The sequence below is a fragment of the Lutra lutra genome, chromosome 4 (genome assembly GCF_902655055.1).
Source record: "Lutra lutra chromosome 4, mLutLut1.2, whole genome shotgun sequence".
NCBI lineage: Eukaryota > Metazoa > Chordata > Mammalia > Carnivora > Mustelidae > Lutra > Lutra lutra.
Window position 1 is genome coordinate 160,379,760 of NC_062281.1, and position 25,415 is coordinate 160,405,174.

Genomic DNA, 25,415 nt, shown 5'->3' on the forward strand with positions numbered 1-25,415 from the left:
TTAAAACAATATAGTTAGTCTTACTTAGAGGTTTGTCGGAGGATTATTTTTATAGTAGGATATTTGTTTCAGTATGTGCTTAATCATTTAACTTCCAGGTGCCAGCTTGTTTTGGAATGCAGCAGGCAATGATCAAGAGCCCGAATCTCAGCTGAGGCAAGATGATACCAAGATTTCCAGTGAGGACATGAATTTTTCTGTTGATATTAATAATGAAGTTACAAGTCCGCCAGGTAGCGCGTCTTCATTGAAAGCAGTTGATATTCCCAGCTTTGAAGAAAGCAACATTGCTGTGGAAGAATTTAATCAACCACTTTCTGTATCCAAGTAAGGTGTCTTTGATTCAGCATTCATCCTCCTTTTTTTCTTTTTAAGTTCTAATATTCTTTTGGTGTTTTAACTCAGAAACTGTTTTGTAAATGGTATTTTCAGTAGTCTCTTTCCTGATACAGTTTTTACGTAACTGACAATTGTGGTACTCCTAGAACTGTTCCCAGATGTCAGTCATTGGTTTGTTACAGTCTAGCTGAATCAGAACATCTGAAGAAAATTTTGGACATACATATGCTTAGACCTCACTGTAGAGATTCTGAAACTAGGCCCTAGATGGAGATGGGGCCCTGAATTTTGTAAATTTTTAAAGATTCTCCAAATTGCAATTATACATTTATAAGAATTTATTTCTGAGATTTATTTCAAAGTAACCCGGTGAGAAAAAAAATAGCTGGTGGGAGATGAAATGACTAGGGGTGTAATTGGAGTGAGACTGATTATAAGTAGGTAATTTTTGGGGGTGCCTGGGTGGCTCAGTAGGTTAAAGCCTCTGCCTTTAGCTCAGGTCATGATCCCAGGGTCCTGGGATCTAGCCCCGCATTGGGCTCTCTGCTCAGCAGGGAGCCTGCTTCCTCCTCTCTCTGCCTGCCTCTCTGCCTACTTGTGATCTCTGTCAAATAAATAAATAAAAATCTTAAAAAAAAAAAAGTAGGTAATTTTTTTTTTAATTTACTCATTTATTTTAGAGCAAGAGTGCGTGTGAGGAGGGTGGGGTTGGGGGAGGCTTGGGGCAGAGAGAGAGGGAGACAGAGAACCCCAAGTTGATTCCATGCTGAGTGCAGAGTTCTACATGGGGCTCGATTCCAGGACGCTGAGATCATGACCTGAGCCAAAGTCAAGAGTCAGCTGCTCAACTGACTGAGCTACCCAGTTTAAGATTGAGTAGTAGGTTAGGAAAAGCTGCTAACTTCATGGAATTTCCATGACTTGTTCCCATGACAAATAATAACCATATAAATAACAAATAATTTAATTTCATGTAATGACAGCTGCTCTGAAGAAAATAAACCAGGGTGATCAAGTGGAGTCTAACCAGTTGGTGGCATGGGAGTGAAGACATATTAAGTAGAGGATGGTAAAGGAAGCCTTCCCTGAGCTGGTAACATTGGAGCAGTGACTAGAATGATGAGAAGGAGCCAGCTCTGAGAAAATCTGCAGAGTGTTCCTGGTAGAAGAAATGGCATGTATAGACCCTAAGTTGTGCAGGAGCATGACAGTTCAGGAAACAATTAGGAAAGCCATTATGGCTAGAAACAGTGACAGAGATGGAGGCGGGGATTGCGGGGGGGAGTGCGAGTTGGAGAGAGAGAAAGTGCTCAAGAGAGCATGCTTATAGGAAATGGGGTCAGGGATATAGGCAGAAGCCAAATTATGCGGGAGCTTTGTAGGATGTAGAAAGGAGCTTTGAATTTATTCTATGCTCATTAAATCCAGGGAGGATTTTAGACAAAAGAGTGGTGTGATCTGATTTTTCATTTTTTAAATAGCTGTTCTGTGGCAAATGAACGGAAGGAGTTAAGAGTGGAAGTAGGGAAACTGGTTAGTATAGTAAAAAACCCGAGTGAGATGAAGGAGCTTGGACTTGTAGAAGTGCTAAAAGGAATCAGGTGCAGAATAAATAGAATAAATTTGAAGGCAGAGGAATGATGTAGTGTAAAACACAATAGGTAACCGTTAACAGAGGTGAATTTGGTGGTGGGGTGGCATGGGGCAGACAACTGATTTTTTTTTTTTTTTAATTATAAAACTTGTGATAATATTTGACTTTTTTTTTTTTGCCTGATACTTTATAGGTGCGTTTTATTTTTTTTTAAAGATTTTATTCATTCATTTGACAGAGATCACAAGTAGGCAGAGAGGCAGGCAGAGAGAGAGAGAGAGAGGAGGAAGCAGGCTCCCCGCTGAGCAGAGATCCTGATGCGGGGCTCGATCCCAGGACCCTGGGACCATGACCGGAGCCGAAGGCAGAGGCTTTAACCCACTGAGCCACCCAGGCACCCCGGTGCATTTTATTTTTATGTATTTTTTTAATTTAAAGTTTAGGTAGTTAACATTCAATGCAATATTGATTTCTGGAGAAGAATTTAGTGATTCATCGCTTATATACAACACCCAGTGCTCATCACAGCAAGTGTCCTCCTTAGTACGCATCACCCATCTAGCCCATCCCCCACCTACACACCTCCATCAACCCTCACTTTGTTCTCTGTTGTTAAGAGTCTCTTAGGGCTCGTTTCCCTCTCTCCTTTTTTCTTTTCATCCTTCCCATATATTCATCTGTTTTCTTTCTTTCTTTCTTCCTTTTTCTTTCTTTCTTTCTTTCTTTCTTTCTTTCTTTCTTTCTTTCTTTTTTTCTTTTTTTTTAAGATTTTATTTATTTGACAGAGAGAGACACAGTGAGAGAGGGAACACAAGCAAGGGGAAGTGGGAGAGGGAGAAGCAAGCTTCCTGCTGAGCAGGGAGCCCATTGCGGGGCTCGATCCTAGGACCCTGGGATCATGACCCAAGCTGAAGGCAGCCGCTTAAAGACTGAGCCACCCAGGTGCCCCTCATCTGTTTTCTTTCTTAAATCCCACATATGAGTAAGATCATATAGTATTTGTCTTTCTCTGGCTGAATTATTTCACTTACCATAATACACTGTAGATCCATCTATGTCACTGCAAATGGCAAGATTTCATTCTTTTTGATGGCTGAATAATGTGTGTGTGTGCGCGTGCGTGCGTGTGTGTGTGTACCACATTTTTATCCATTCATCAGTCAATCTCTATAGTTTGACTGTTGTTGATAATGCTGCCGTAAACATTGGGGTGCATATACCCCTTCAGATCTGTATTTTTTAATCCTTTGGGTGAATACCTGGTAATGTCATTTCTTGATCATAGGGTAGTTCTATTTTTTTTTTTAATTTTATTTTTTTATAAACATATATTTTTATCCCCAGGGGTACAGGTCTGCGAATCGCCAGGTTTACACACTTCACAGCACTCACTATAGCACATAACCTCCCCAATATCCGTAACCCCACCCCCCCTCTCCCAACCCCCCTCCCCCCATCAACCCTCTGTTTGTTTTGTGAGATTAAGAGTCACTTATGGTTTGTCTCCCTCCCAATCCCATCTTGTTTCATTTACTCTTCTCCTACCCCCTCAACCCCCCATGTTGCATCTCCTATCCCTCATATCAGGGAGATCATATGATAGTTGTCTTTCTCCGATTGACTTATTTCGCTAAGCATGATACCCTCTAGTTCCATCCACGTCGTCGCAAATGGCAAGATTTCATTTCTTTTGATGGCTGCATAGTATTCCATTGTGTATATATACCACATCTTCTTTATCCATTCGTCTGTTGATGGACATCTAGGTTCTTTCCATAGTTTGGCTATTGTAGACATTGCTGCTATAAACATTCGGGTGCACGTGCCCCTTCGGATCACTACGTTTGTATCTTTAGGGTAAATACCCAGCAGTGCAATTGCTGGATCATAGGGTAGTTCTATTTTCAACATTTTGAGGAACCTCCATGCTGTTTTCCAGAGTGGTTGCACCAGCTTGCATTCCCACCAACAGTGTAGGAGGGTTCCCCTTTCTCTGCATCCTCGCCAGCATCTGTCATTTCCTGACTTGTTAATTTTAGCCATTCTGACTGGTGTGAGGTGATATCTCATGGTGGTTTTGATTTGTATTTCCCTGATGCCGAGTGATATGGAGCACTTTTTCATGTGTCTGTTGGCCATCTGGATGTCTTCTTTGCAGAAATGTCTGTTCATGTCCTCTGCCCATTTCTTGATTGGATTATTTGTTCTTTGGGTGTTGAGTTTGCTAAGTTCTTTATAGATTTTGGACACTAGCCCTTTATCTGATATGTCATTTGCAAATATCTTCTCCCATTCTGTCAGTTGTCTTTTGGTTTTGTTCACTGTTTCCTTTGCTGTGCAAAAGCTTTTGATCTTGATGAAATCCCAATAGTTCATTTTTGCCCTTGCTTCCCTTGCCTTTGGCGATGTTCCTAGGAAGATGTTGCTGCGGCTGAGGTCGAAGAGGTTGCTGCCTGTGTTCTCCTCAAGGATTTGGATGGATTCCTTTCTCACATTGAGGTCCTTCATCCATTTTGAGTCTATTTTCGTGTGTGGTGTAAGGAAATGATCCAATTTCATTTTTCTGCATGTGGCTGTCCAATTTTCCCAACACCATTTATTGAAGAGGCTGTCTTTTTTCCATTGGACATTCTTTCCTGCTTTGTCGAAGATGAGTTGACCATAGAGTTGAGGGTCTATTTCTGGGCTCTCTATTCTGTTCCGTTGATCTATGTGTCTGTTTTTGTGCCAGTACCATGCTGTCTTGATGATGACAGCTTTGTAATAGAGCTTGAAGTCCGGAATTGTGATGCCACCAACTTTGGCTTTCTTTTTCAATATTCCTTTGGCTATTCGATGTCTTTTCTGGTTCCATATAAATTTTAGGATTATTTGTTCCATTTCTTTGAAAAAAATGGATGGTACTTTGATAGGAATTGCATTAAATGTGTAGATTGCTTTAGGTAGCATAGACATTTTCACAATATTTATTCTTCCAATCCAGGAGCATGGGACATTTTTCCATTTCTTTGTGTCTTCCTCAATTTCTTTCATGAGTACTTTATAGTTTTCTGTGTATAGATTCTTAGTCTCTTTGGTTAGGTTTATTCCTAGGTATCTTATAGTTTTGGGTGCAATTGTAAATGGGATGGACGCCTTAATTTCTCTTTCTTCTGTCTGGTTGTTGGTGTAGAGAAATGCAACTGATTTCTGTGCATTGATTTTATATCCTGACACTTTACTGAATTCCTGTACAAGTTCTAGCAGTTTTGGAGTGGAGTCCTTTGGGTTTTCCACATATAGTATATCATCTGCGAAGAGTGATAGTTTGACTTCTTCTTTGCTGATTTGGATGCCTTTAATTTCCTTTTGTTGTCTGATTGCTGAGGCTAGGACTTTTAGTACTATGTTGAATAGCAGTGGTGATAACGGACATCCATGCCGTGTTCCTGACCTTAGCAGAAAGGCTTTCAGTTTTTCTCCATTGAGAATGATATTTGCGGTGGGTTTTTCATAGATGGCTTTGATAATATTGAGGTATGTGCCGTCTATCCCTACACTTTGAAGAGTTTTGATCAGGAAGGGATGCTGTACTTTGTCAAATGCTTTTTCAGCATCTATGGAGAGTATCATATGGTTCTTGTTCTTTCTTTTATTAATGTGTTGTATCACATTGATTGATTTGCGGATGTTGAACCAACCTTGCAGCCCTGGAATAAATCCCACTTGGTCGTGGTGAATAATCCTTTTAATGTACTGTTGAATCCTATTGGCTAGTATTTTGGCGAGAATTTTTGCATCTGTGTTCATCAAGGATATTGGTCTGTAGTTCTCTTTTTTGATGGGATCCTTGTCTGGTTTTGGGATCAAGGTGATGCTGGCCTCATAAAATGAGTTTGGAAGTTTTCCTTCTATTTCTATTTTTTGGAACAGTTTCAGGAGAATAGGAATTAGTTCTTCTTTAAATGTTTGGTAGAATTGCCCCAGGAAGCCATCTGGCCCCGGGCTTTTGTTTGTTTGGAGATTTTTGATGACTGTTTCAATCTCCTTACTGGTTATGGGTCTGTTCAGGCTTTCCATTTCTTCCTGGTCCAGTTGTGGTAGTTTATATGTCTCTAGGAATGCATCCATTTCTTCCAGATTGTCAAATTTGTTGGCGTAGAGTTGCTCATAGTATGTTCTTATAATTGTCTGTATTTCTTTGGTGTTCGTTGTGATCTCTCCTCTTTCATTCATGATTTTATTTATTTGGGTCCTTTCTCTTTTCTTTTTGATAAGTCTGGCCAGGGGTTTATCAATCTTATTAATTCTTTCAAAGAACCAGCTCCTAGTTTCGTTGATTTTTTCTATTGTTTTTTTGGTTTCTATTTCATTGATTTCTGCTCTGATCTTTATGATTTCTCTTCTCCTGCTGGGTTTAGGGTTTCTTTCTTGTTCTTTCTCCAGCTCCTTTAGGTGTAGGGTTAGGTTGTGTACCTGAGACCTTTCTTGTTTCTTGAGAAAGGCTTGTACCGCTATATATTTTCCTCTCAGGACTGCCTTTGTTGTGTCCCACAGATTCTGAACCATTGTGTTTTCATTATCATTTGTTTCCATGAATTTTTTCAATTCTTCTTTAATTTCCTGGTTGACCCATTCATTCTTTAGAAGGATGCTGTTTAGTCTCCATGTATTTGGGTTCTTTCCAAATTTCCTCTTGTTATTGAGTTCTAGCTTCAGAGCATTGTGGTCTGAAAATATGCAGGGAATGATCCCAATCTTTTGATACCAGTTGAGACTTGATTTAGGACCAAGAATGTGATCTATTCTGGAGAATGTTCCATGTGCACTAGAGAAGAATGTGTATTCTGTTGCTTTGGGATGAAATGTTCTGAATATATCTGTGATGTCCATCTGGTCCAGTGTGTCATTTAAGGCCTTTATTTCCTTGTTGATCTTTTGCTTGGATGATCTGTCCATTTCAGTGAGGGGAGTGTTAAAGTCCCCTACTATTATTGTATCTTTGTCGATGTGTTTCTTTGATTTTGTTATTAATTGGTTTATATAGTTGGCTGCTCCCACGTTAGGGGCATAGATATTTAAAATTGTTAGATCTTCTTGTTGGATAGTTCCTTTGAGTATGATATAGTGTCCTTCCTCATCTCTTATTATAGTCTTTGGCTTAAAATCTAATTGATCTAATATGAGGATTGCCACTCCTGCTTTCTTCTGATGTCCATTAGCATGGTAAATTCTTTTCCACCCCCTCACTTTAAACCTGGAGGTGTCTTCGGGTTTAAGATGAGTTTCTTGTAGGCAACATATAGATGGGTTTTGTTTTTTTATCCATTCTGATACCCTGTGTCTTTTGATAGGGGCATTTAGCCCATTAACATTCAGGGTAAGTACTGAGAGATATGAATTTAGTGCCATTGTATTGCCTGTAAGGTGACTGTTATTGTATATTGTCTCTGTTTCTTTCTGATCTACTACTTTTAGGGTCTCTCTTTGCTTAGAGGACCCCTTTCAATATTTCCTGCAGAGCTGGTTTGGTATTTGCAAATTCTTTCAGTTTTTGTTTGTCCTGGAAGCTTTTAATCTCTCCTTCTATTTTCAATGATAGCCTAGCTGGATATAGTATTCTTGGCTGCATGTTTTTCTCATTTAGTACTCTGAATATATCATGCCAGCTCTTTCTGGCCTGTCAGGTCTCTGTGGATAAGTCTGCTGCCAATCGAATATTTTTACCATTGTATGTTACAGACTTCTTTTCCCGGGCTGCTTTCAGGATCTTTTCTTTGTCACTAAGACTTGTAAATTTTCTATTAGGTGACGGGGTGTGGACCTATTCTTATTGATATTGAGGGGGGTTCTCTGAACCTCCTGGATTTTGATGCTTGTTCCCTTTGCCATATTGGGGAAATTCTCTCCAATAATTCTCTCCAACATACCTTCTGCTCCCCTCTCTGTTTCCTCTTCTTCTGGAATCCCAATTATTCTAATGTTGTTTCGTCTTATGGTGTCACTTATCTCTCGAATTCTCCCCTCGTGGTCCAGTAGCTGTTTGTCCCTCTTTTGCTCAGCTTCTTTATTCTCTGTCATTTGGTCTTCTATATCGCTAATTCTTTCTTCTGCCTCATTTATCCTAGCAGTGAGAGCCTCCATTTTTGATTGCCCCTCATTAATAGCTTTTTTGATTTCAACTTGGTTAGATTTTAGTTCTTTCATTTCTCCAGAAAGGGCTTTTATATCTCCCGAGAGGGTTGCTTTAATATCTTCCATGCCTTTTTCAAGCCCGGCTAGAACCTTGAGAATCGTCATTCTGAACTCTATATCTGACATATTACCAATGTCTGTATTGATTAGGTCCCTAGCCTTTGGTACTGCTTCTTGTTCTTTTTTTTGTTGTGAATTTTTCCGCCTTGTCATTTTGTCCAGATAAGAGTATATGAAAGAGCAAGTAAAATACTAAAAGGGTGGCAACAACCCCAGGAAAATATGCTTTAGCCAAATCAGAAGAGATCCCAAATCGTGAGGGGGGAGAAAGGGGATAAAAAGGGGTTCAGAAAGAAAAAAGAAAAAAAAAAAAAGAAGCTATTAAAAAAAGAAAGCTGATAAAGAAAAAATATAAAAAGAGGAAAAAAATATATATATATTAGATAAACTATTTAAAAAACGTTAAAAAAGAAAACGGTAAAAGTTAAAAAAATTTAGCAGAAGGAGAGAAAAAGAAAAAAAAATTGAAAAAGAAAAAAAAAATTAACTGCAAGGCTAAAAAATCATGGGGAGAAAGCCATGAGTTCCGTGCTTTGCTTTCTTCTCCTCTGGAAATCCACCGCTCTCCTTGGTATTGAAACTGCACTCCTTGGTAGGTGAACTTGGTCCTGGCTGGGTTTCCCGTTGATCTTCTGGGGGAGGGGCCTGTTGTAGTGATTCTCAAGCGTCTTTGCCCCAGGCAGAGTTGCACCGCCCTTACCCGGGCCCGGGCTGAGTAATCCGCTTGGGTTTGCTGGGTTTGCTTTCAGGAGCTTTTGTTCCCTGAGCGCTTTCCGTAGAGCTCCGGAGGACGGGAATGCAGATGGCGGCCTCCCGGTCTCCGGCCCGGAGGAGCTGAGAGCCCGGGGCCCCACTCCTCAGTGCGCCCTCAGAGAACAGCGCCCAATGACTCCCACCACCCTGGCCTCCGGCCACGCTCCGAGCTGACCGAGCCTGCGACCCGTTCAAGGCAACCCCGAGCTGAGAGTCACTCCTCGGCTCTGTCTCTGTAGCTGGCTTCCCCGTTCTAATACCGGTAAGCTCTGCAGCACTCAGACACCCCCGATCCTTCTGCGACCCTGGGGGACCTGAGGCCACGCTGACCCCGCGTGGGCTTCACCCCGGTTAAGCCTCTGGAGTGATGTCCCTCAGCGGAACAGACTTTTAAAAGTCCTGATTTTGTGCTCCGTTGCTCCGCCGCTCGCCGGGAGCCGGCCCCTCCCCCCTTCCAGTTGCTTTGGATTCACTTCTCCGCCAGTCCTACCTTTCAGATAGTGGTTGATTTTCTGTTTCTAGAATTGCCGTTCTTCTTCTCTTCGATCTCCCGTTGGATTTGTAGGTGTTTGCAATCTTTAGATAAGCTATTTAGCTGATCTCCCGCTACCTGAAGTAGTCTCAGCCTGCTACTTCTCTGCCATCTTGACTCCTCCCTCAGACTTTAAAACTTTGTAGTCACTTTTTTGGCTTCAGTCACAGCATTCTCCTGCTGACTCCTCCAGAGGGCTTCCCTGAGTACTTCTTAACATTTTTGGAAAACGGAATGTTAAAATAATTAAGTTAGGAAGACACTAGACTTGGACAGTTCGAACGCCCAGGCCGCTTACGTAAGTGAACCAAACTCGAAGCCTTTTTTTTTTTTTTTTAAGATTTTATTTGTTTATTTGACAGACAGAGATCACAAGTAGGCAGAGGGTCAGGTAGAGTGAGGGGGGAAGCAGGTTCCCTGCCGAGCAGAGAGCCCAATGCGGGGCTCCATCACAGGCCTCTGAGATCATGACCTGAGCCGAAGGCAGAGGCTTAACCCACTGAGCCACCCAGTCGCCCCAGGGTAGTTCTATTTTTAACATTTTGAAGAACCTTCATAGTGTTCTCCAGAGGGGTGGCACCAGTTTGCATTCCTACCCAACAGTGCAAGAGGGTTCCCCTTTCTCCACATCCTTGCCAACACCTATTGTTGAAGAGACTGTCTTTTCCATCTATGGATAGTCTTTCCTGCTTTCTCAAAGATTAGTTGACTATATAGTTGTGGGTCCATTTCTGGGCTCTCTATTCTGTTCCATTGATATATGTGTCTGTTTTTGTGTCAGTACTATGCTGTCTTGATGACTGCTGCTAGCTTGAAATCCAAAATCATGATGCCTCCAGTTTTGTTTTTCTTTTTCAGAATTTCTTTGGCTATTCAGGATCTGTTGTGGTTCCATACAGATTTTAGGATTATTTGGTCTAGCTCTGTGAGAATTACTGGTGATATTTTGACAGGGATCACATTAAATGTGTAGATTGCTCTGAGTAGTATGGACATTTTAACAATGTTTGTTCTCCCAATCCATGAGCATGAAATGCTTTTCTATTTCTTTGTGCCTCTAATATTTGTCATTTTAAATTATTCTGATTACCATAGTCATTAAAACAATACACATGTTCCTCCAGAAAACTAGAAACATTTATCCCCTTTGCTCAGTATAGTATATGTTTTAATCATATAATTCTCATAGTATGTACCACAATGTATTAAAAAGGGTATGTAAATATGTCTCCCCCATTAAATTGGATTCCTATAGGACAGGGATCATATTCGTTTCTGTATCTTTAGAACTCGACCCAGTGTATAGGGTATAGAGTATAGATGAAAATACTCTAAAATGTTAATAGTGGTTTTCTCTAGGTATTAAACTATGTACGAGGGGTTCCTGGGTGGCTCAGTCAGGTAAGTGTCTGCTTTCAGCTCAGGTCATGATCTCAAGGTCCTGGGATCGAGCCCCATATTGGGCTTCCTGCTCAGTGGGAGGTCTGCTTCTTTCTCTCGCTCTCTCCTAACCCTGTTCTTGCTATCTCTTTCTTTCTCAAATAAATAAATAAAATCTTTTAAAAAACAAACTGTATTTTTTTTCATATTTAGTATAACTTTGAGCAGTTAGCTAACCTCTCTGTGCCTCATGACCTCATCTGTCAAATAGGCACAATATATAGTATCTCACAGGTCTTTTTGGTAAGGATTTTGTAAGAGGATGCACTTAAAACAATGCCTAGCCTGTAATAAGCTTTCTGCTAGCTAATATTTATTATTACCTTTCTCTACAATAGCCACATTATTGTTCTTGTAAGAAATGTCTTTTAATATAGCTTTCCATAGTAAATTTAGAAATATGTATTTATATGCTAAGTTTAAAAGTAATAAATGTTCATTGTATTAAATTTGAAAAATAAGTAAAAGCATAAAGAAGGAAAGAAATACTACCAAATATATAATGTGATTATAAATGGCAGCTTATGAACTCTTCTTTGCCAGGAATTTTTTTTTTTTTTTAAGATTTTATTTATACATTTGACAGAGAGCAAGCACAAGAATACAAGCAAGGGGAGCAACAGGCAGAAGGGAAAGGCAGGGAGCCTGATGCAGGGCTTGATCCCAGGATGCTGGAATCATGACCTGAGCTAAAGGCAGAAGCTTAACCAACTGAGCCAATCCAGCACCCCTTGCCAGGGATCTTAACTATATTCTAAAACTTAAACAAATAATATATTTAAAAATTTTGACACTTGCATCAAGTTCAGGAGAAATCAACAGGTTGTTTGCCAGCTTTCAAAAAAAAGTTGTCTGACTATAAATAACATGAATTGAAAAGGTGTTATGATCTGGTTTATGTGCAGCCTATCAAGATGAGAGCTGAAAATACAAACCAGAATGCTGTTGAATCTTATCCCTTTATTTCAAAGTTACTGCACTTCAAATAAATATATCTTGAAAGTATCTTGATAACTAACACATTATTTATATCCTTCCAAGCAGCTCTTCTCCAGGTGTGAGAAAAGAACCTGATGTGCCTGTGTTCTTTCCGAATTCCATGCTGGCAGAAAATGTAAGCATGTGCTTACAGAGTGGACCAACAGAGGGTGCCAGTAACCACTCTGTAACATCAGGGGAACCAAAAATTGAGCAAGTAATGCAACCCTTGCCTCATCAACCTACAGATAATCAGAAAATATACCAGGATTTATTGGTAAGAAACAGTAATACATTTCATCTTTTCTGAGATGATTACTTTTGGGTAGACTAGTTAAGCCTCTCCTTTCTTTAAACTGATTGGGACCTTGATATAAAAAGATTTTCCCTAAATTAATGACACATCATTTATTTCTTTTAGCTCTTCGTGATTATGATAACCTAAATTCAGTAATTTTGTATAAGCATCCCAGTCATCGGATACTTAGATAGCCGGGGGAAATCATAAAAACAAAACAACAACAACAACAAAAACAGAGTAAAGTTAGTACCAGAAAAAATAAGGAACAATTTGCAGGAAGTTTGAAAGTTGCAAAGTAGGAGAATATCTATGGTAATATTGCATTCAGGTAAAGAGATTTTTATTGAATACTTAGTCTAAGAAAGTGAACTAAGTAAAAAGTAAATTAAGTAAGTGAACTAAGTAAAAAGGAGTGCCTGGGGGGCTCAGTCCGTTAAGTCCAACTCGGTTTCATCTCCAATCGTGATCTCATGGGTCATGAGATTGAGCCTTGCAGTGGGCTCTGCACTCAGGAGTCTGCTTGAGGATTCTTTCCCTCTGCCTCCCTCCCAACACCCCCCCTTTTCTTTCTCTTTCTCAAGTAAATAAATCTTATTTTTAAAAAAAGTGAATAATATAAAGATAAGTATGATAGTCTCTGCTCTTGAGAAGCCAGGGGAAATAACACATGGATACCAATAGCAAATGATTATAGGACAGGCTGAGAAGTGCTGTAAACAAGGCAACATGGAATAAAAAGGGTAATTATGGTTGGAGGAAATAGTCATCTAGTCATCTTGGAAAAATTAGAAAGTAAACTAAGACTTGAAGCTTAAATGACCCTGGCTGTCACTTCCATCCGAAATGTAGACTAAGGAATATTTGATTTCTCCATACTTCATAGGGCCGTAAGTTTTCATCAGTGAACACATACTTGCTGTTTCCCTGCTGGGTCTTTTACTGGCACTAGCAGCTGTGTGCTCAGGGAATGAAATGTGCTCTAATGTCAGGAAGGCAGAGGTAGTGTCATAGGTCATTCTCATTCTGAGGGAGAAAAGAGAGAAACCAAATTCTGAAAGGAACCTAAAGATCTAATATATAACTCTGAAACATTACCATTTTTCTTTTTTTTTTTTTTTTAAAGATTTTATTTATTTATTTATTTGACAGACAGAGATCACAAGCAGGCAGAGAGGCAGGCAGAGAGAGAGGAGGAAGCAGGCTCCCTGCTGAGCAGAGAGCCCGATGCGGGGCTCGATCCCAGGACCCTGAGATCATGACCTGAGCCGAAGGCAGCGGCTTAACCCACTGAGCCACCCAGGCGCCCCAACATTACCATTTTTCAAATGAAAGCGTGATTTAAAACTTTTGTTTATAGTTCCTAAAAACCCTTGAAAACACTTAAAATATTATTCAAATGCCTCTAAAGCTGTTAACTTTAAAATGAACAAGTTCTGAGCATTCTAAACTTCCTCTAGGGTCTGATAAAATCATTCATTGAGATGGGCTTCCTTTATAAAAACCCCAAAATATAAAAAATTTCCAAATGTACTTGATTCTTTGTAGAATTTGGCTAGTCATTATTTTGCTTTTCCCTGGCCTTACTTATGCTGCTACTTACAGTTTTGTTTCCTAAGATTGTTAATACTGGTTTTTCAAATACATCTTTTTTCTTTTCATCAGAGTCAAGTGAACCACCTCCTGAATAACTCCTCCAAAGAGACTGAGCAGCCATCGACCAAAGCAGTAATTATCAGCCATGAATGCACCAGAACACAAAATGTTTACCATACAAAGAAAAAAAAATGTGATTCAGGTCTGGTAGACAAAGATTGTGTTCTTAATGCAACCCTTAAACAACTAAGAAGCCTTGGAGTAAAAATTGATTCTCCCACTAAGGTGAATAAAAATGCACATAAAGTGGATCACGCCAGGTAACTTTCAAATTTGTTTTACTTCTTTATTTATCTTAAAAATTTTATTTAAATTGTAGTTAGTAAGCATACAATGCTGCAATATTGGTTTCTAGAGTAGAATTCAGTGATTATCACTTATAAATGATACTTAGTGCTTGTCATAACAAATGTGCTCCTGAATATCCTCACCCACCTCCCTCCATCAACCCTGTTTCCTATCTATCGTTAAGAATCTCTTATGGTTTATTTTCCTCTTTTTTTCTTTTTTCTACTATGTTCATTTATTTATTTCTTAAATTCCACCTATGAGTGGAATCGTATGGTATTTGTCTTTCTCTCACTTACTTCACGTAGCATACATTTTAGCTCCATCCACATCATTGCAAATGGCAAGATTTCATCCTTTTTGATGGCTGAGTAATGTTCCATTTTATATATATATCACATCATGCATGTGTTCTCTCCATAGTTTGGCTATTGCTGATAATGCTGCTATAGGCATCAGGATGCACGTACCCCTTTGAATCTGTATTTTTGTATCTGTTAGGTAAATACCTTGTAATGCAATTACTGGATCATAGAGTAGTTTTATTTTATTTATTCATTTATTTATTTATTTTAAGATTTTATTTATCCATTTGACAGACAGAGATCACAAATAGGCAGAGAGAGAGGAGGAAGCAGGCTCCCTGCTGAGCAGAGAGCCCGATGTGGGACTTGATTCCAGGGCACTGAGATCATGACTTGAGCTGAAGGCAGAGGCTTTAACCTACTGAGCCACCCAGGTGCCCCAAGTAGTTTTATTTTTAACATTTGGAAGAACCTCCATACTGTTCTCCAGAGGGGTGGCACCAGTGGCTACATCATTTTGCTTTCCCACCAACAGTATATCTTTTGTTTCTTGTGTTGTTAATTTTAGACATTCTGACAGGTGTGAGGTAGTATCTCATCCTGGTTTTGATTTGTATTTCCCCAATGATGGGTATTATTATTGAGCATCCTTTCATGTGTCTTTAGCCATCTGGATGTCTTTTTTGGGAAAGTGTCTATTATGTCTTCTGCCCATTTCTTAACTTGGTTATTTTGTTTTTTGGATATTGAGTTTGATAAATTCTTTGTAGATTTTGGTTGCTAACCTTTATCAGATATATCATCTGCAAATATCTTCTCCTATTCCATAGGCTGCCTTTTAGTTTCGTTGATTGTTTCCTTTGCTGTGCAGAAGCTTTTATCTTGATGAAGTCCCAATAGTTCATTTTTGCTTTTGTTTCCTTGCCTGTGGTGATGTGTCTAGGAAGAAGTTGCTATGGCCGAGGTTAAAGAGGTTTCTGCCTGTGTTGTCCTCTAGGATTTTGATGGCTTTCTGTCTCACATTTAGGTCTTTCGTCCATCTTGAATTTCTTTTTGTGTCTGGTGTAAGAAAGTGGTCCGATTTCATTCTTCTGCATGTTGCCATCCAGTTTTCCCAATACCATTTGTTGAAGAGACTGTCTTATCCATCTATGGATAGTCTTTCCTGCTTTATAGAGGATTAGTTGCATCATATAGTTGTGTAAAACTCGTTTTAAAAGATGAAAAGATTGGGGCACCTGGGTGGCTCAGTTGGTTAAGTGACTGCCTTCAGCTCAGGTCATGATCCTGGAGTCCCAGGATCGAGTCCCGCATCAGGCTCCCTGCTCTGCGGGAAGTCTGCTTCTCCCTCTGACCCTCCCCCCTCCTCATGCTCTGTCTCTCTCATTCTTTCTCTCAAATGATAAATAAATAAAATCTTAAAAAAAAAAAAAGATGAAAAAATTGTAGGGGGCGCCTGGGTAGCTCAATCTGTTCAGCGTCTGTCTTCAGCTCATGTCATGATCTCAGGGTCCTGGAATTGAGCCCTGCATTGGGCTTCTTGCTCAGGGAGCCCTCTTCTCCCTCTGCCTGTTGCTCCCCATGCTTGTGCATGCCCTCTCTTTCACTCCGACAAATAAATACATTTTTTAAAAAAACATGAAAAATATTTAGATGTATTATAGCAATATCATGAGAAAAGGTATAAGCTTGCCACTCGATTCAGTTGCTTCATAATTTATTCAGGGCCTAGTAGGTGTGTGATAACAAAGAGACCATCTCTACCCTATAGTAGGAGAGTGGGTTTTACATACATAAGAGATACTGTCCGATGTCTCCTAGGTAAAGATGTCAATAAAATGCTCTGGGACTCTTGAAAAAAGAAATGAATCTTACTCATTTCTCGTGTCTAGAAGGTCTTCCTGGAGGTGATAGGGTCTGTCAGCTATTGGATATTCAGTTACGCAATTGTGCCATCTAAAAGGCAAAAACATTCCTTTCCTTAGGAATGTGTTTTGAACAGTAGAGTCATACAAAGCTTACTCATTGCTTACCACTTACAGTTGACCATGTTCTTCTGTTCAGATTCCTCTTTATCAAAGATGACTTAGCACATATTTGTTTTTAAAATCTGAAAGTTATATTACTAAGATTAGCATGTTTTCTGTTAATTACTTTTATTGTTTTCTATTGCAAAAGTAATATGGTTTCATGATTTAAGAAAGTATTAAATAGCACACAAGAATATCAGGTAAAATGTAAAAGCTCCCACTGCCCGAATTCCTCAATCTGAACCCCCTGCCAAGGTTACTTCTCTTAACTGGTTTTTTTTTTTTGTATTCTTTAGAAATGTTCCATGCATGTTCAAGTGTATATGGTTGTGAAGAATACTGCAATTTTGTTTTGTTTTGTTTACTTAACATTATGTCTTAGATACTTTTCTTTATAGGTCTATGCAGTTCTTTCACATGCATTTAAACAGCTGCATGATATTCTCTTGTATCCATGTACGATAAGATAATGAACCTGTCCTCTGTTAATGGACTTCTAGGCTGCATCTCTTATTTATCTCAAACAATGCTAAGTAAGCATCATTCTATAGGAACTTGTACAAGTAATTTGTTGGATAAACTCTTAGAAGTAGGCAGGATCAAAGGATATGTGCATTTAAAGTTTTAGTAGTTTAGTAGTTGCTGCCATTGCTCACCAAAATAGTCATACCAATTTACATTCCTACCAACACTGTAAGAGAGTAAGGCTAGCATTTTTAAAGGTTTTAGCTCAATACTGTGAGATAGAGGCCACATAATGTATGTTAGAATATACAAGTCACCCTGCTATCTGCGTGGAACACTGTATTTTGATGTGGTGCTGGGGGCTGGGGGGGTTAAGTAATTATTTCTTCAGACTGGTTACCTAGTTTTAATGTCTTTATAGTGACACATTGGAAATCATAAATTTCCAGCATATAATGAACCTGATTGGTATTTTAGATGCTTTAGAATGAAATGGGAAGTAAAGTCTTTTTGATTTATCAATGGGGGTAGTCATTGTTCTAATCGGGTTTATTCTGTTCTCCATTTAAATAATAATCTACATTATAAATTTATACTATGAAAAGTATACATGCTCAGAGTTGCTGTTTTAGAAAATGAAGAAAATGTCATCTGAACTTATAATAACATCTGAAAAAAATTAGCTTTTTAACAGTTGCAGTTTACTATATATACATAAAAATTTTTAAGTATTTTAATATTGTGGCCTATACCCATTTTTAAAATTTGATTATGTGAGTTGAAAAACCCATGGATATATTTTCATAGATGGAATTTTAACTTCATGTAAGATAATTTTATCAAGGAGGTGAAAGCCAATATGAAGAAAATTGTTTTCAGTTCAAAGCAATATGTTAAATTAAGTATTTCCATAGAGGAGTAGGCTGGCAAAAACCTAACAGTAACATAGCTATATCTTCATATGAAAAAAAATTTTTAAGTTTTATTATATGGTATAAGTTGTATAAAATATTGTAGAGCTTTGGAAATAGATTTTGCTATTTGTTTTGTTTTCATTGCCAAGGTAATATAAACTTACTTTCTGAAATGTAGGAAAAAAACCATATTCATTACAAACTCATTTATTATTAAAGCTTTACTTTTTCTTTTTATTCCTTTTCTAAAACAATTTTATTTTGTTTTTATTTACTAGAGAGAGAGAGAGAGAGAGAGTGAGCATGAGTGAGGGGAGGGGCAGAGAGAGAAGTGGACTCCCCACTGAGCAGGGAGCCCGATGTGAGGCTTGATCCTAGGACTGTAGGATCATTACCTGAGCCAAAGTCAGACCTTAACTGTTTCCTTTGCTGTACAAAAGCTTTTTATCTTGATGAGGTTCCAATAATTTGTTTTTGCCTTTGCTTCCCCTTGCCTGTGGTAACATGTGTTGTAAGGAGCTGCTTCGGCCAAGGTCGAAAAAGTTTCTGCCTGTTTTCCTCTAGGATTTTGATGGCTTCCTGATTCATATTTAGGCCTGTCATCCATTTTTAATTTCTTTTTGTGTATGGTATGAAAAAATGGTCCACAATGTCATTTTTCTGCGTGTTGCTATCCAGTTTTCCCAACACCATTTGTTGAAGAGACTGTCTTTCCACCTATAGAGAGTCTTTCCTGCTTTTTCTTTTTCTTTTTTTTTTCTTTTTAAAAAATTTTTTAAAGATTTTATTTATTTGAGAGAGAGAGAGAGAGGGAGAAGCAGGCTCTCCACTGAGCAGGAAGCCTGATGCAGGGCTCCATCCCAGGATTCTGGGATCACGACCTTACCCGAAGGCAGACGCTCAGCCGACTGAGCCACTCAGGTGCCCCTCTTTCCTGCTTTTTAAAGATTAGTTGACCATATAGTTGTGGTTCATTTCTGGGTTCTCTGTTCTGTTCCACTGATCTATGTGTCTGCTTTTGTGCTAGCATACTGTCTTGATGATGACAGCATTGTATAGAGCTTGAAGTCCAGAATTATGATGTCACTAGTTTTGGTTTTCTTTCTTTCTTTTTTTTTTTTTTTTTTAAAGATTTTAGAAATCACAAGTAGGCAGAGAAGCAGGCAGAGAGAGAGGAGGAAGCAGGCTCCCCGCTGAGCAGAGAGCCCGATGCGGGGCTCCATCCCAGGACCCTGGGATCATGACCTGAGCCGAGAGCAGAGGCTTTTAACCCACTGAGCCACCCAGGCGCCCCTAGTTTTGGTTTTCTTTATCAACTTTTCAGTGGCTATTCAGGGTCTTTCTGGTTCCATACAAATTTTAGGATTATTTGTTCCAGCTCTCTGAAAAAAGTTGATGGTATTTTGATAGGGATTGCCTTAAATGTGTAGATTGCTCTAGGTAGCATAGATATTTTAGCAATATTTGCTTTTCTAATCCATGAGCATGGAATTTTTTTTTTATTTCATTTTGTCTTCCTCAGTTTCTTTCCTGAGCATTCTGTAGTTTTCTGAGTACAGATCCTTTGCCCCTTTGGTTAGGTTTATTCCTGGGTATCTTATGGTTTTAGGCAATTGTAAATGGGATCAACTCCTTTATTTCTCTTTCTTCTATCTCATTGTTGGTGTTCAGAAATGCACCTGAGCTCTGGGTATTGATTTTATATCCTACCACTTTGCTGAATTCCTGTATGAGTTCTAGCAATTTTGGGGTGAAGTCTTGGGTTTTCCACATACGGTATCATGTCATCTGTAAAGAGTGAGAGTTTGACTTCTTTGCTGATTCAGATACCTTTTGTTTCTTTTTGTTGTCTGATTGCTGACGTTAGGACTCCTAGTAGAGTTTTGAACAGCAGTGGTGATAGTGGACATCCCAGCTGTGTTCCTAATCTTAGGGGGAAAGCTCTGTTTTTCCCCACTGAGAATGATATTCGCTGTGGGCTTTTCATAGATGGCTTTTATGATATTGAGGTATGTTCCCCTATCCCTACACTGTGAGAGTTTTAACCAAGAAAGGATGCTGTACTTAGTCAAATGCTTTTTCTGCATCTGTTGAAAGGATCATAGGGTTCTTGTCCTTTTATTTATACATTGTATCACATTGATTAATTTGCTAATGTTGAACCACCCTTGCAGCCCAGGAATAGATCCCACTTCTTAGTGACTAATCCTTTTAATGTACTGTTGTATCCTGTTAGCTAGTATTTTGATGAGAATTTTTGCATCCATGTTCATCAGGGATATTGGTCTGTAATTCTCCTTTTTGGTAAGGTCTTTGTCTGGTTTTGGGATCAAGATAATGTTGGCCTCATAGAAAGAGTTTGGAAGTTTTTCTTCCATTTCTATTTTTTGAAACAGCTTCAGAAGAATAAGTATTAATTCTTCTTTAAATGTTTGTTAAAATAGCCCTGGGAAGCCATTTGGCCCTGGGCTCTTATTTGTTGGGAGATTTTTGATTACAGCTTACGTTTCCTTGCTAGTTATGGGTCTGTTCAGGTTTTCTATTTCTTCCTGGTTCAGTTTTGGTAGTTTGTATGTCTCTAGGAATACATCCATTTCTTCCAGATTGTCCAATTTGCTGGCATGTAGTTGCTCATAATATGTTCTTATAATTGTTTGTATTTCTTTGATGTAGCTTGTGATCCCCCCTCTTTCGTTCATGATTTTATTTATTTGGATCCATTCTCTTCTCTTTTTGGTAAGTCTGGCCAGTGGTTTATCAATCTTATTAATTCTTTGAAAGAACCAGCTTCTAGTTTCCTTGATCTATTCTACTGTTGTTTTGGTTTCTATTTCATTGATTTCTTCTCTAATCTTTCTCAGTTTTCTTCTTTTGCTGTTCTTTCTCTGGCTCCTTTAGGTGTAAGGTTAGGGTGTGTATTTGAGACCTTTCTTGTTTCTTGAGAAAAGCTTATATACTTGTATTGTTACATACTTCCCTCCTAGGACCACCTTTGCTGCATCCAAAGGTTTTGAATAGTTATGTTTTCATTTTCATTTGTTTCCATGACTTTAAAAAAAAATTCTTCTTAATTTCCTGGTTGACCCATTCTTTAGTAGGATGCTCTTTAGCCTTCCATGTATTTGAGGTCTTTCCAAATTTCATCTTGTGATTGAGTTCCAGTTTGAAAGCACTCTGGTCTGAAAATATGCAGTGAATGATCCTAGTCTTTTGGTACCAGTTGAGACCTGATGTGACCCAGTATGTCATCTGTTCTGGAGAATGTTTCATGTTCATTTGAGAAGAATGTGTATTCTTTTGCTTTAGGATGGAATGCTCTGAATATATCTGTGAAGTCCATCTGGTCCAGTGTGTAATTCAAGCCTCTTGTTTCCTTGTTGATCTTCTGCTTAGGTGATCTGTCCACTGCTGTGAGTGGGGTGTTAAAGTCCCCTACTATTTATTATTGTATTATTATCAATGTGTTTGTCTAATTTTGTTATTAATAGTCTTATATAATTGACTGCTCCCATGTTAGGGGCATAAATATTTATAATTGTTAGATCTTCCTGTTGGATAGACCCTTTAATTATGATATAGTGTCCTTCCTCATCTCTGACTACAGTCTTTGGTTTAAGATCTAATTTGTCTGCTGTAAGGATTGCTACCCTACCTTTCTTTTGATATCTATTAGCATGACAAATGGTTTTCCACCCCCTCACTTTTGCTCTGGAGGTGTTTTTGAGTCTAAAATGATATGCTGACAGCATATCTATGGGTCTTACTTTGTTATCCAATCCGATACCCTGTGTCTTTTGATTGGGGCAATTAGCCCCAATTTGCATTCAGAATAGCTATTGAAAGAGTTGGATTTAGTGCTATTGTATTACCTATAAAGTCACTGTGTCTGTGTATTGTCTCTGTTTCTTTCTGGTCTGTGTTACTTTTGGGCTCTCTCTTCCCTTAAAGGATCCCCTTTAACTTGCAAAGCTGGTTTAGTGATCACAAATTCTTTTAGTTTCCATTTGTCTTGGGGGGGGTTTTATCTCTCCTATTTTGAATGACATCCTTACTGGATAAACTATTCTTATAGACTGCATGTTTTCTCATTTAGCACCCTGAATATATCATACCTATCCTTTCTGGCCTTCTAGGTCTCTGTGAATAGGCCTACTGTCAGTCTAATGTTTCTATCCTTGTAGGTTATGGACCTCTTATCCTGAGCAGATTTCAAGATTTTTTCTCTGTCTCCAAGATTTGCAAGTTTCACTATTATATGTCAAGATATTGAATATTTTTATTATCTTGAGGGAGGTTCTCTGTACCTCCTGAACTTCAGTTCCTGTTTTCTTCCCTAGGTGAGGGAAGTTCTCTGCTATAATTTGCTCCAGTATACCTTCTGTTCCCCCTCTCCTCTCCCTTTCCTCTTCTTCTGGGATCCCAATTGTTCTAATATTGTTTTGCTCTTTGGTATCACTTACCTCTCAAATTCTTCCCTTGTGATCCAGTAGTTGTTTATCTCTCTTTTCCACAGCTTCTTTATTCCCCAGTAGTTGTTTATCTTTCTTTTTTCTCAGCTTCTTTATTTTCTATCATTCTGTCTTCTATATCACTAATTCCTCTTCTGCTTCATTTATCCTAGCAGTTAGAGCCTCCATTTTTTATTGCATCTCATTAATAGCCTTTTAAATTTTGGCTTGATTAGATTCTAGTGCTTTTATTTTTCCAGAAAGGGATTCTGTAGTGTCTTCTATGCTTTATTTTAAGCCCAGCTAGTGTCATCCTGAGACCATGCTATTCCACCTAGGATTCCACCCTGTTTAGCCACCTGAGCACCTTTCAGGCCCCAATGTCTGTCACTGGAGCAGAGTTATAAACGTTCTGATTTTTGTGCTCCACTTCTCTATCACTTGCGGGTAGCCAGCTGGTAGAGGCCCCCTCTCCTCAGCAGTTTATCCTCCCATATACTGTGTCAGATTCACTTCTCTACACCTCCTACCTTACAGAAAGTGGTTGCTTTTCTATTTGTAGAGTTGCAGCTATTCTCTTAGATCCCTGGTTGAATTTGTAGATGTTCAGAATGATTTGGTGGCTATCTAGCTAAATTCCTGGGACCAGATGAGACTAAGGTCTCCTACTCCTCCACCATCTTGGACCATCTCCTATGCAGTATTTTTCATTTAATCCTTAACAGTAATCTGTGTGGTAGACACTATTACTTCTGTTTTATAGATAAGGAAATTAAGTATCAATTTGCTCAAGTCCCTATACCTGTGATTTTAGACCTACTCTTCTCTAACTCCAAAGTCCATAGTTTGTTTTTTGTTTTGTTTTGTTACTGTTTTGCTCTATTGCTTACTGCTTATTTAATTTTGGTGGGGTCTCATGGCGATACACTGTTTGCTGCTTTGTGTTTTGACCATTATGTGTCTGCCCCCCCCAAAAAAAAAAATTTTTTTTTGCTCCACACTCGTAAATAATGTTTCCAAGTCATTGTAACCCTTTCTAAGCATCAACTTTAATAGGGATATAATAATCCATTAAGTGGGACCTAGCATTTGTTTACCTTACCCTTCCCGTCTTGTCATAACTGAAAAGAACTTGTTGTGAAGTTAGTTACAATTTCTTACTTAAATTTTTTTTTAAGATTTTTAAAAAAGATTTTATTTATTTACTTTAGAGAGAAAGAGTGAGAGAGCATGAGAGGGGAAAGCGTCAGAGGGAGAAGCAGTCACTCAACCAACTGAGCCCACCAAGGTGCCCTTTAAATTACTTTTTTATTTATTTATTTTTAAAAGATTTTCATTTTTGAGTAATCTCAACACCCAGCATGGAGCTCAAACTTAGAACCCCGAGATCAAGAGTCACGTGCTGTACTCTCTGAGCCAGCCAGGCACCCCAGTTTCTTCCCTTTTATTTTTTAAGTGGGCTCCATGCCTAGCTTGAACTCACAACCCTGAAATTAACACCTGAGCTGAGATCGAGTCGGAATCTTAACTGACCAAGACAGTCAGGTGCCCCAATTTCTTACTGTTTTAAATGTTGTTATGATGAACATCTTTTTCCAAAGATTACATTTTTGTTTAGTTTTAGGATTATTTCCTTAGAGACTCAGAAATGGGAAGACTAAGTCAAAAAGGTCAGAAAATGTTAAAGCTGTTGCTACATTGCTTTCTGAAAGAGTAAGGTTTTACAGTCTTAGCAGCTGTATATCTTTCACCAGTACTTTCACTCATTTTACTTTAATAAATATATATTGAACTTTTATTTTGAGCCAGCCCTGAGAGACATCATGGCATACAAGTTGAAGACATCTTTGCCCTCACAGAGCTCATAGTGTAGTGGAGAAGACACTCAGATAGTCAACTATAATATATTCTGTTGCCTCCTGTGAAAAGGATAGATACAGTTTGTTGTAGAAGCACATAGGAGAGATAACTAAAATTGCCCCTTTAAAAGATATGTGCTATTTAGACCAAATATATCTTAACCTATTCTTAGTTTATTTATTTCTTAGTTTGTTCTTAATTTATATTTTATTGATTATTAATAAGTTCTACAAACTATTATGATTAAAAATGAAACTGGGACACCTGGGAGGCACAGTTGGGTAAGTGTCTGACTCTTGGTTTTGGCTGAGGTTGTGATCTCAGGGGCATGATATCAAGCTCTCCATCGGGCACCATTTCGGTATGGAGTCTTCTTGAGACTCTCCCTCTACCCCCCAATCAATCAATCAGTCAACAAATAAACGTTAGAACCTTAGAAAACAAAGGTTTTAAAATGAAACTTACACTGAAACTGTTTCTAACACAAAGAAGTCAGATTTTGTCTGTCATTAATCTTAGACTGAGAGAATACTCCAAACATAAGACCATCTAAAGCCTACCTGTTTAATTTACATTGTTTCACAGTTTGTCTTAAACTTGTTTTTTTTAGTATAATCTGTCATTCTCTACCCAATTTCCAGCTTACTCAGCATTGGATATGCAAGGTTCCTTGCTTTACTTTTATGTGGAATACTTTTTCTCCTTTCTGCCTGCCAGATCCTCTTATCTGTCCTTCAAAGCTGAACTCAGATGACACCTCCTTTGTCAATCAAGGTTTCCTGGACCCCTCATCAGAATATTGATGTTTTTAGTCAGAATACCTTGTTCCCAAAAGATTATAGCATGTTCTTGTGATAGTCTTTCTAGCAAAATTGGGAATTTTATATATCTCCGAATCCTCTTTTCTTTTCTTCTTCTTCTTCTTCTTTTTTTTTTTTTAAAGGTTTTATTTATTTGACAGAGATCACAAATAAGCAGAGGCAGGCTGGGTGGGGGGAGGTTGGAAAGCAGGCTCCCTGCTGAGCAGAAAACCCGACGTGGGGCTCGATCCCAGGACCCTGGGATCATGGCCTGAGCCAAAGGCAGAGGCTTTTACCCACTGAGCCACCCCGGCACCCCTGAATCCTCTTTTCTTCTACCACATTTGGTAGGCCTCCCATGAGTCATTTGCTAATTTAGTGAAATCCCACTATTTGGGTCATCACTGAAGCTTACAGTGAATGCTTTATTTTTAGCACCTCTGTAGTATTTATTGTCAGTATTTATGGTCTTACTATCTTT

The 25,415-nt window shown here is 38.7% G+C and overlaps 1 protein-coding gene across 2 annotated transcripts in view; it reads left to right on the forward strand.

The window, feature by feature from the left end:
• The window catches only part of STIL (STIL centriolar assembly protein), a 77,366-nt gene that overhangs the window by 44,113 nt on the left and 7,838 nt on the right, over positions 1-25,415 (forward strand). For both annotated transcript variants that reach the window (XM_047727558.1, XM_047727557.1), the window contains exons 14-16: positions 99-327; positions 11,937-12,147; positions 13,834-14,084. In XM_047727558.1, coding sequence (XP_047583514.1) covers positions 99-327; positions 11,937-12,147; positions 13,834-14,084 — 691 coding nt within the window. The remainder of the gene's footprint in view (positions 1-98; positions 328-11,936; positions 12,148-13,833; positions 14,085-25,415) is intronic.